Genomic DNA, 12,236 nt, shown 5'->3' with positions numbered 1-12,236 from the left:
TGATCGAAAGAACAAGATCTCGGATACAAGCGGCCGAAATGGGTTTCCTTCGCAGGGTGTCCGGGCTCTCCCTTAGAGATAGGGTGAGAAGTTCGGCCATCCGGGAGGGACTCAGAGTTGAGCCGCTGCTCCTCCGCGTCGAGAGGAGCCAGTTGAGGTGGCTCGGGCATCTGATTAGGATGCCTCCGGGACGCCTCCCTGGTGAGGTGTTCCGGGCATGTCCCACCGGCAGGAGACCCTGAGGACGACCCAGAACACGCTGGAGAGACTATGTCTCCCGGCTTGCCTGGGAACGCCTTGGGATCCTTCCGGAAGAGCTGGAGGATGTTGCTGGGGAGAGGGAAGTCTGGGCTTCCCTGCTGAAGCTGCTGCCTACGCGACCCGACTTCGGATAAGCGGGAGATAATGGATGGATGGATTGTGTTAATAATTTCACACATAAATCGCCCCAGAGTATAAGTCTCCCCCCTGCCAAACTACGGGAAAAAAAAAATATGCGACTTATAATCCGAAAAATACAGTACTTGTCTTGTAGGTCTGATGTTAAATGGGCTGTAGTGTACAGTCGACCCCCACTCACTCACAGTTCGACACCCACAAATTTGCACATCAGTCCTTTTTTTAAAAAATATATATATATTTCTTAATTTCCCCTTGATCTGGATCTATTAACCCTAACCCCGCCTCCTTTATTTTCTCCATACCATACCATACTATTGTCAATCACTTATCCGAGGTTGGGTCGCAGAGGCAACAGCTTCAGCTGAGAAGCCCAGACTTCCCTCTCCCCGGCAACATCTTCCAGCTCTTCCGGAGGGATCTCAATGCGGAAGAGCAGCGGCTCGACTCTGGGTCCCTCCCGGATGGCCGAACTTCTCACCCTATCTCTAATGGAGAGCCCGGAGACCCTGCGGAGAAAACCCATTTCGGCCACTTGTATCCGAGATCTCGTTCTTTCGGTCATGAGCTGTGGGTCATGTAGGTGAGAGTAAGAACGTAGATCGACCGGTAAATCGAGAGTTTCGCCTTTTGGCTCAGCTCCTTCTTCACCACGACAGACCGATACCGAGTCTGTATCACAGCTGCACCGATCCGTCTGTCTATTTCCCATTCCATCCAACCTTCACTCGTGAACAAGACCCCAAGATACTTGCACTGTTCCACGGCCTGGACGAAAACCACATTGCTCCTCCTGAATTCGAGGTTCAACCTCCCGACGGACCCTCCTCTCCAACACCCCTGAATAGACCTTACCAGGGAGGCTGAGGAGTGTGATTCCTATGTAATTGGAACACACCCTCCGGTCCCCCTTCTTAAAAAGGGGGACCACCACCCCGGTCTGCCAATCCAGAGGCACTGTCCCCCGATGTTGTAGAGGCGTGTCAACCATGACAGCCACTCAACATCCAGAGCCTTTAGGAGCTCCGGGCGGAGCTCATCCACCCCCGGGGCTTTGCCACCAAGGAGCTTTTTAACTACCTCGGTTACTTCAACCCCAGAGATAGGAGAGCCCACCTTGGAGTCTCCAGGCTCTGCTTCCTCAGTGGAAGGCGTGTCGGTGGAATTGAAGAGGTCTTCGAAGTATTCTCCCCACCGACCCACAACGTCTCGAGTCGAGGTCAGCAGCACGCCATCCCCACTATATACAGTGTTGATGGTGCACTGCTTTCCTCTCCTGAAACGCCAGATAGTGGACCAGAATTTCCTCGAAGCCGTCCGGAAGTCATTTTCCATGGCCTCACCAAACTCCTCCCACACCCGAGTTTTTGCCTCAGCAACAGACGAAGCCGCATTCCGCTTGACCAGCCGGTACCTGTCAGCTGCCTTCGGAGTCCCGCAGGTCAAAAAGGCCCGATAGGACTCCTTCAGCTGGTCAGCATCCCTTACTGCTGGTGTCCACCAGTGGGTTCAGGGATTACCGCCACAACATGCACCGACACCTTGCGGCCACAGCTCCGATCGGCCGCCTCAACAATGGAGGCACGAAACATGGTCCACTCAGACTCAATGTCCCCCGCTTCCCCCGGGACGTGGGCAAAGTTCTGCCGGAGATGGGAGTTGAAACTCCTTCTGACAGGGGAATCTGCCAGACGTTCCCAGCAAACCCTCACAATATGTTTGGGTCTGCCAGGTCGGACCGGCGTCTAGGAACTTTTCTGACACACCTCGTAAATGCTGAAATGGTGTCAAACCCCAATATTTGTAGTCTACACCAAAAATAAAGGATTTGGCCTGACTTTAGGAGGGGTGTATATGGGGAGGTGTATGTACTTTGCTTCATGTCAAAGATTGTCGAGATTTCTAATCATTGGTTATTTGTCTTAGGTCTTGACGGTTTTTATTTTCCTGCTCCAACTCTTCCACTGGCCAGAAACTTTGACTTGCTCTTCAACCAGTTTAATAGTTTTACTTTCAGCTCACTGGAGAATAATGACATGTCTTCATATAGCCCTGCTGTGCTCCATGAATATTATCAGGCAAGTATGTTTAAAGATGTGAGCATTATCTATTTTCTGTCTTGACTTTTAGACATAACACTATTTTGGATAATCTGTTTCATCAGCAAATTATTTGTTGTTTCCTTCTTTCAGCATGGAGATGCAATCATGTCTGCTAAAGAAAAGAGAAAAAGAGGAATCTTTCACTTGCCAGCTTCCAGTGTTTCTTTTGACTGTGTTGACCATAGTCCCGCAGGTAGTTACTGTAATACTATTCACATTCTGGGTATGTCCACACGTGGAAAGTTTGGTTTGGGTAAACGACTAGGGTTATAGACTGTGTATAAAATATGCCCAAGAATTGTCTGATAATGCAGCTGAACCGTAAGGAGAGTGCACCGATATTAGCGGAGTAGGAGACAGAGATGTGTATGTCTCATGAATCCCCATAGCCATACCTTAACAAATCCATGTTACTTATCAAGTCCGCACGGAACAGTTATGCATTCCGGTGCTTACTGGACAACCCCCAAACAGTAGGTCATCAATATTTAAAGGCCTAGATTGACCAAACCGACGTCGGAGGTCGTGAAGCGTCGTGGCATCTGAATGCGCCGTCTGATTTTTGTAGTGACCACCGTCGTAGTGTCGTAACTCGTCAGTAAGCGTCTGGGGGGCATTTATGCATGTTGAATCGGCGTCGCCAGTCGTGACATTTGGTCACTCTGATTGGCTGTTAGCCATCAAATCAGCGCTCAGAGCACCAACGAGAAGTGACAAATGCGGATAACCAGTGAGCACGCTTAATTTTAATCTTAATCTTCTTATAAGTACAAGAGCGAGGGTTGACAATGTAAATATTTCACAATACCGTGTCAAGAATGTGAGGGTTGACTTCGCGTGGGAGTTAATCATGAGCAAAGAATTTAGCTGCATGCATTGTTTACGTTTTTATAATCTGCTCCCGGCCAATAGCTTTTCGGTTGAATTTTTCTAACAATGAGAAATAGAGACTACCTCGGCCGATGGTATGGAAGGGTATTACATCGCCCGCATGTGCAGAAGGTACTTTCATGGTCAGAGTCGCTGTCTGACGTTGTGGTGTATTTTTCCAGCGTGACGTGCCGACAGCCGGCCAGACGCCACAGGAGGTAAGCGTCTGTTACTGTTGGCTAACGTCGGATTGGTCTATCTAGGCCTTTAGGCCTGAAATCTGGACCAGATAGAAATGCAGAAGAAGGTAAAGCTAAAACTGCTTTCATCACACCTCTTGGTTTCTGGAAATGGAACCGAATGCTGCAGGGAGTCACAAATGCCCAAGCACAATTCAGCGCCTAATGGAGCGATGCATGGGCGATATAAATTTGAAAGAAGTACTCGTCTTTCTGGATGCCATAATTATCTTTTATGCAACCCTGGAGGAACACGGGAACCGGCTCCTCCGTGTGCTAAGTCGTTTGAAAGAATTTGTTGTAAAGCTCTCACCGGCGAAGTGCAAATTTTTTCATTTTTCTGTACAGAAGAATTATTTAGGACATGTTGTGTCCAAGAAAGGCATCAAGACCAATCCAGAAAAGATAGAAGCTTTAAAATCCTGGCCAGTCCCCCACAGCCTGAAAGAGTTGCGATCTTTTCTGGGCTTTGCTGGATATTACAGAAGATGTATTAAGAATTTTGCTGTCATTGGTAAACCTCTGAATGACCCAACCCGTGGCTATGCTCCTGTTCGACATTCATTCACAGTGATGATCCCAGGATTCAAATACCTTGACCCAAAATAGCCTTTTGGAGGAAAATGGACAAGTGATGACCAGAATTTGAAACAGTCATCTCCAGGTTTACATCAGCACCAGTCCTTGGATACGCCAATTCTTACTACCAACCAGAAGGCTAAGACTCTGGCCAAGTGCCCCTGGAATGACTTCATGGTGCACTATGGTATCCCAGAGTGCATCCAGTCAGGCCAAGGACAGGATTTTGAATCTACACTCATTAAAGAGTTTTGCAAAATTTCAGGCATCAGGAAGAGCAGAACCACGCCTTATCACCAAGGGGAAATCCAGTCGAGCGCTTTAACCACACTCTTCTTAACATGCTTGGAACCCTGGAAAACAAAGAAAAATCAAAGTGGCGTGAGCATGTCAAGCCTCTGGTACATGCGTACAATTGTACGAAGAACGAAGTCACATATTACACGCCACACAAACTCATTTTCGGCCATTGTCCATGCCTGCCAATTGATCTAGCGTTTAGTCTAACTGTTAGAAAAACTCAACCAATTACTCACTCTGAATACGTGAAGAAGCTCTGTTCACATCTTGAAGAAAGTTACAAACTTGCCTCTGAGAATGCACTCAAGTCGGCTGTGAAAATCAAAACACGGTTTGACCAGAGAATAAGGCCTAGCCTTCTTGGAATCAGAGACCGCGTTCTTGTCCGTAATGTTCGTCTGCGCGGGAAGCATAAATTGGAGGACAAATGGGAGCAAGGGATCTACAAGGTCTACCGTGCTGGATATTTACCAGTTTATACCATGCAACCAGAAAATCAAGATGGACCACTCGTACATTGCATATTCCTCCCTTGCGGTTTCCTGCCAGCTTGCCCCACTGAGGATGTTTCCACTGTATCACCTTATATATTGATTTGGTTTACAAAATTTGACCACAACGACAAGCTTGGTTTTAAAAAATTCCGTCCTTGGACAGAGTGGGATAGCGGAAACAAGGAGCATTTTAAACTTCAGCACTGATATGTTATTGTCCTTTTGTCAATCATAAAACGAGATGAGGCTAAACTTCTAGATAATCAAGGCAGGAGTAAATCTTGTCAGAATTGTGAAAATTTTTACCGTGGGAGTTTTTCCCAACTATTCCAACAAATTCAGGGGGTTGCAGCTGAAAAAAATATACATTTGAAAATTTACCCCGTTGTAAGGACCATCCTAGTATGCATTCTACTTCAAACCATGACTGAGGACCGCACAACAAACCATGACCTCCCTGCCATGTTTACAAACGCATTACGGTGTAAAGACAAAGCCTTTGTCATGTTGTGAAAAAGATTGAATGTAACCTTCAAGCAGGACAACTGTCACCGTGACGCTACGTCCTGCGGCACTTTACATCGCACTGGTAGAGCTTGCGCTGTATCTCCTGTTGAACGAAATCTCTGACGCAGTTGGGTAACTAGTGGCGCGTTTGAAGTGTTCGGTTGCAAGTTCATTTGCCCATTTCGCCGAGTAGGTTGATATGCACTTTGGCTGCCTCGCGGCCACGTCACACACATTTGGGCCGATTAGTGGGCCGGACTAAAATCCACTTCTGCTCTTGCTTAGTCCGCCCTTTTTTTGAAACGTGTCACCCCAGCCCTCCGCCCCAAAAATGGGCATCCGGCCGGGACGGAGCATTCCGACCCCGGGATGGACTGCACAGCCCTGATAATCATAGTAATGTAGTATACGGTAGCAACAACATTAGGTGTGATAAAATCAACTCTTTGATAAATTCTGAAATAGAGAGAAAGAACTCAGTAACACAAAAAGACCTGCATTTTTATAGATGGATGGTTCCAATCTATGGAGCTCAGTTAGTGTTACTAATCTGGATGTAGAGACAAATCAGCCAAGCAGCAGTAACTCAGGGATCCATTCATATTCACTTCATCATGAAAAAACGAATATCATCTTTGTAGGTTAGTACTGTGGTTGTAGTGATGCATTTTATCATTTATGGATGTGTTGTTTTGGCTGAATTTAACTCAAGGCGGAAACTTTGTTTCTTGATATAGTGTTTAATTTGCCAGCAGAGGGCCTCAGCGCTCTTGATATAGTGTTTAATTTGCCAGCAGAGGGCCTCAGCGCTACACCTCTGGAAAATTATTTTTCTGTCACATTTATTATGTGTAATGTTGTGCCATTTATATTTGTTAATTTCTGTATGAGAGGAACATCATTCTGTGTAGATTATAGGTAGGTTATATGAAAAACAGATTTTTATATTTTGCTGAGTAAAGGACACTATCATAATTTTACTTTTGTAATGTTTATTTCATGTTTATCATTTAAGACTTACAGACTAAAATGGGATAAATAAGTGTCAAGAAATACAACAGGAATAAAAAAAATATTTTTGAAATATCAACATCACTCCTCAACAAAATTCATGAGCGTGTTCTTCTCCTTGTTAATCGGAAAGATGAGAACGTGTTGAAAGCATTTACAGAATTAGAAATTACTAAGAGATTTTAGTGAAAGTAAAAGATTAGGGGTAAAAGTGTTTTAAATTGTTGTAAAAGAGCTCAAACATACGGTAAGCATGAGAATTTTTTTATTTTATTTTTTCAACCTGGGGCTGAATTCACTTCTGTTGGTAGCTTCCATTTGTGTGTAGGATAGCAGCTAAATGTTGATTTATCACCTTTGGTTTAAACCTTTGGCACCACTCTCTGACCTGAGTCTACAGATTTCTTAAATATATTAAGGACCTAAACCAGTCAATGATTTATAGATCAGTAGCAGAACTGTCTGTTTTACTGTATAGCTGACTGGAATCCAGTGTAAAGACTTGACAATTGGAGTAATAGGGGGATTCATCGATTAATTGACATAATAATTGACAGATTAATTGTTGATTAAAATAATTAGTTGCCGCCCTATCCATAACTATTAAAAACAGGGACTCAACATTTGAGTTGAGATACTGCTGTATCAAGTTGCTTTGATAATGAGAAGCAGCCGTGACTGATTATGCATTGGCAGGGAGTACTGTATAGTCGACCCCCACATTTTACTGTGGATAGGGACCAAGCCAGTCTGTGAATAGCAAAAATCCACGTCTAATTGACAGCCATTGAAATGCATTGGGGAATTTCAGCAAATACAAAATATTTTAAAAAAAAACCCACTGCTCAACAATCAATGTACGTTTTCCACAAATAATCGGGATAAAAAAATCCCTGGGAATGCATGCAGGGGTCAACTGTATTGGTTGAAGCGCATCCAGTATAGGCTGCTAAATCCAAATCACATTGCCTCATCGGTCCCATGACATATACACATTATGCTAAGAACAAACTATTAATTTTGCAAGTTGCAATACAGTGATTTTTGTTTAAAACGTATAACTAACGGGTACGACAAAATTCTTAAGGTAGACTATTTTCACAGAATAACAGTTATGTGCTCGTGTAAATTCCAGTGTCCTTGTTTTCACAGCATTCCTAGTGGACAGGAGAAGTCGATGTTCCCGGCGTGTGATTCTGAAAGAGGAATGCAGCTCTCTACCAACGATAAACATAGATACCTACACAAACATCAATCTCTATTCTGTGAGTTACACTTCGCATGCGTCATTGCTATAGTTGTCTGGTTGTCTTGCACTGTGTAACATTGGTTTCATAATAGTGTCCGTTTTTGAGGTACTGGATATGTTGACCCATGTTGTGACTATCCTGTTCGTCATACATTGCCATGAAAAAAAGTATTTGCCCTTTTCTCATATTCTCGTTGTTTGCATGTTTCCCACTTTAATGTTTAAGACCACCAAACAAATGTAAATATTACACCGAGATAGGGGTGGAAATGAGCCCTGCTTGTTTGAGGATTTTTTTTTTTTGCCACAGGTAACGTTTATTGCGTGTGTACCATCCAGACGACAAGGCAAGCCAGCCTCAGCAACAGTTGTTCATGGTATTCATGACGGGAACACAGCTCCAGCGCAATGAGAAAGCCAACTTCAAAATAAATCTTACCTTATGAAATAATACATGGACTTCAATGGCTTAGTACGCTTACTTGACTCATCTTCCCGACTGTAGTTGGGGCCAGTTTATATTTCTGTCACAAGCTGTTGCCGCCAACGTCAACATATCATCATCTTGAAATCATGTTCAGTCGCTAATTCAGGACACTAAAAAAACGAATTATTCTGACATTCTATTATACAGTGCCTGTTGCCCTAGTCGCTAGGCGAGTGCCAGATTTAGGCTGGCAAGGACTAAATTTAAAAGGCAGTTTAATAGGCAAAAATAACTGCACATTTTGATGCTGACAGCCCATTGCAGTTCCTACTGATCAATTTTTCATAGTGATAGACCGATGCGTTTTTTTCAGGGCCGATACCGATGTTTGAAGCTGATGTTAATAGGCAGAAAAAAAGGAAAAAATTAGCATCAAATTTTGTAGTAATAAAAACTCCAGCTTTTGACTGTTTAAATGCATTTAAGCACATGTTTATTAAACAGCTTTTGTGATTTGTAATATTTTAAAGTTTTTTAGATCTTAGAAAATGGACAACTCTAGTTTTAAAATTCTAACAAAAAGTACAGGGAGTTCCCAAGCTCAGCAGCTTGGCTTATAAAGTTAAATGAAAACGTACAATTAAATATCTTCTTTAAGTTTACAACAGTAATAGAAGTGCATCCTCAAAGCTACATCTAGCCAGCAGCGAAATGAACTTCTCAACGTGACTGTCTACTTTCCGTTGCTTTTTGTGGGTGTTCCTTGATTATTGCATGTCCCATATGCAGCTGCTGTTTTCGTCATACTGGCTTTCTGTTTTAGAAAGTAGTGGAACGGAGAAGCCCTCCATTATTGAGTTTCACTTGCAGTGTCCTATGAACTTCTGCGCCAGCTTTAAGGTGGCTTACAGACAGACACATACAGGCACTCACTTCCTCATTTCCCTATCATTGTTATCAGCAACCTTATTTCGAGTGGTTTAAACCTTTCTCCTGAGCCACGGAGTTGACGCAGAAAATTAGCGGCTAGTTGGGAGTTACCCTGTGAGCTAACTACCAGTGGGGATATGCAGCTTTATTTATATAGCACATTTAATACACATGGTAACTTGATGTGTTTTACACGAAAGTACGCTTGCTGTCAAGTGATTAACATTACAGGTATGTGTAGAGAAACTGAGAGCGAGCAGAGCTGACGCTTCACTTGTGTTTGTATAATGTTAATGGGCTCATAGTAATGATACAACTACAAATAGTTGTGAGTTGTAGAAGACATTTATTATAATTTCACTGAAGTCTATAGCCTTAACTTACCTTCCCTCACTCACAAGATGTTCTCCTCTCCTCTCCTCTCCTCGCCTCTCCTCTCCTCTCTGTGTGCATGAATCTTGAGAGCAGTCAAACTCTTGGAGCAACAAGCAGCTTTGACTGCTGATTGGCTGTTACCCACTGTACGAGCAACCAATCAGCAGAGCTAGGCGTTTTACCCTGTTTTTGGCGGTCCGTCCTCCGTCCATGACCTGAGTACCCTTACGACCTTTTCCCTCCGTCCTTATTCATAAAAATGATCAGACAAATATCGTCCTCAGACCCAGTCCATCCTCGACATTTTAAAGCAGTTCCGTCCTTACGTCCGCACCCACACACCCCAAAAAAAAAAAAAAAAAAGGCGTCCATGCATGACGCCGCGGGAGAGATGCTAACGGCAGAGGTTTATTTTAAGCTCATTAGCTGGCTAATTTACTATTCAAATCCAAACCTTATGGGCACCCACTTCTGGGTTAACGGTTCGACGAACCGCTTGTCACCACACATTGTATGTGTGTAAGGAGACGAAGTGAGCGAGTCGAGAGTTGTAATGTAACTGCTTTCTTTCTTTCTTTCTTATGGTGTAGTGTATTTTCCAAGTCTGGGCTTCACTGCTGAAGCTGCTGCCTCCGCAGCCCGACTTCGGATAAGCGGGATATAATGGATGGATGTATTTTCTTTTTCGAAGAGCGGGTCCGTCGATGCGCCCCTCCAGAGAGGACGCAAGGCCGGGCTGGGTTGATGAGGAAAAAGACTTCGCCAACAGTCAGTTGATTTGGAAAAAGATTTTATTAAGCCCAATACAGCTGGGAGCGGCCTGAATATTCAAACTTGGTTATTACATATGCATTGGTTACACCCGAATGGCTAAATCCTTTGTATCTTTACCGCCGAAAGTCCCAAGACAAAAAAACCCTGTAGATCCTACCAAGCTGGCGCCCCCAAGTCTACTCCAAATTACATCCCCCCTGAATTTATCACCCAATGAGGTGTCTGATAACGTCAGGCAAGGCTCTAGGATGCTTACACAGATGTTCACTTCCTGAGTGCCTCTTGCTCTCCCCCTGAAGAACCAGTGACCTATTGACCCTCTAGATCTGCAGAATGTCTCCCCTAAACTAAGAGCATTCCAGTGGTTCGATGGCGATATCTCCCATCCAAACTATAGGAGCATTCCAGCTATGGTTGTATTAATCTATCTTAAAATATATTTCAATGGCAGTCTACAACCTATCATTGGGGTATTACCGCCACCTACCGGGATGGAATTTGGACGAGAGATCTTGGCAGTTACAGACTAAATAAAAAAATAATAAATAATAATAATAATAATAATTAAAGGGATGGTTTGCCATGTTTTCACTAACAAGTTCATTTTATATATTTTTTGATCAGGAAAATGAAAAGGGTTGTCATTTTCTATTTTATCAATAAATTTGGGAGAAATTAGGAAATTAGTGACTCCATGAAAAACGCCCCTTGTTAATGAGGAGAATGGCCGCGCCCCCTAGCGTTCTATCTCTGTTCGGCCGGAGTCACGGGAGTAACCGATTCCAAACTCTCCATTGGAAATCATTGTACTTTCATTATTTATAACGTCCAAAAACGGCGATCAATTGGCACCAAAATTTATGTGGACAGCTCTACTAATGCCCACTTCAACATATCAAAAGGATTAACCTCTCCGTGGCTGATTTATATGAGAATGAGGAAATGTGGAAGTGAGCAGAGCTACATAGATTTAGGCTGGGATAAGCGCACACTGCTTCTTTACTTAAAAAAAAAAAAAAAAAAAACACTGCTTCTTTGCTGTTTTGGACGAGCGAGGCATTTAACACCAGTCAGGATATTTACAGAGACTGAAGTGGAAATTAATAGACGTGCACATTTATTTGGATGAGGAATGGCCCCATTTTCTTGACCGACAACACAGCGTCCAATTTGGAACGTAAACAGCCGAAAAGCGGCCACACTCGGTTGTTGAGTCAGCCTCGCTGGAACTTTTTGTTCGCTGAACATTGACGCTTGTTCAATGAGGGCTTAACTCACTCTCAGGCGGCTGCAAGCGGTGTCTTGGCGACTGCTTCGGAGGCAGCCCCGCGAGGCAACCCCGCGAGGCAACCCCGCGAGGCAACCCCGCGAGGCAACCCCGCGAGGCAACCCCGCGAGGCAACCCCGCGAGGCAACCCCGCGAGGCAACCCCGCGAGGCAACCCCGCGAGGCAACCCCCGCAACATGAATCGACTCAGGCTGGACGCAGAGTAAGGAGCTAATGTTGTTGTGCTAACACCTTTTGTTTTAACGACCTGAAGCTAGTTGTTGCTAATAGCTGTCCCATTATCCTACCTTTAGCCGGGGAGCGAAGAGGGGGGCGTAAAGCTCCAATCTGCCTGCTGCTGCTGCAAGCCGCCGTCTCTCTCCTGAGAGCTGACACGAGTTTAGAGTCACTAAATATAACCAGTCGGGGTTCGTGTGCGCATTCATGCTATTGTCCGCGTCAGCTTGTGAAAGTGGAGAAATCGCCATGGGATTTTTGATTTTGTGGAGGTGATCATGATGAGATCACGTTTTATGTCAATAAATCCAAACTATTGTGCAGAACACTTTTATACTGTAACAGGTTGAAGTGGACAAGAGTAGTAATGTGCATTTACATTTTGGTGGCGATCGGTCACTGTTTTAGACAACAGAACTGACAAAGCGAGCAATATTACCACGCTTGGCTCCCTCCCGTGACATAGACAGCTGAGA

At 44.2% G+C, this 12,236-nt stretch overlaps 1 protein-coding gene across 3 annotated transcripts in view; it reads left to right on the top strand.

Annotated features, from left to right (window-relative positions):
* The window catches only part of tctn1 (tectonic family member 1), an 85,423-nt gene that overhangs the window by 22,042 nt on the left and 51,145 nt on the right, over nt 1–12,236 (top strand). For 2 of the 3 annotated variants that reach the window (XM_086024154.1, XM_086024155.1), the window contains exons 4-6: nt 2,326–2,477; nt 2,592–2,694; nt 7,654–7,766. In XM_086024154.1, coding sequence (XP_085880280.1) covers nt 2,326–2,477; nt 2,592–2,694; nt 7,654–7,766 — 368 coding nt within the window. The remainder of the gene's footprint in view (nt 1–2,325; nt 2,478–2,591; nt 2,695–7,653; nt 7,767–12,236) is intronic. The other variant, XM_086024156.1, reaches the window with a different exon arrangement.

This window comes from Filicampus tigris, chromosome 2 (assembly GCF_054856515.1).
Source record: "Filicampus tigris isolate MCC_2025a chromosome 2, RoL_Ftig_1.0, whole genome shotgun sequence".
Taxonomy (NCBI): Eukaryota; Metazoa; Chordata; class Actinopteri; order Syngnathiformes; family Syngnathidae; genus Filicampus; species Filicampus tigris.
Note: the sequence above shows the minus strand (reverse complement) of the source record. Positions and strands in the feature narration are given on the sequence as shown.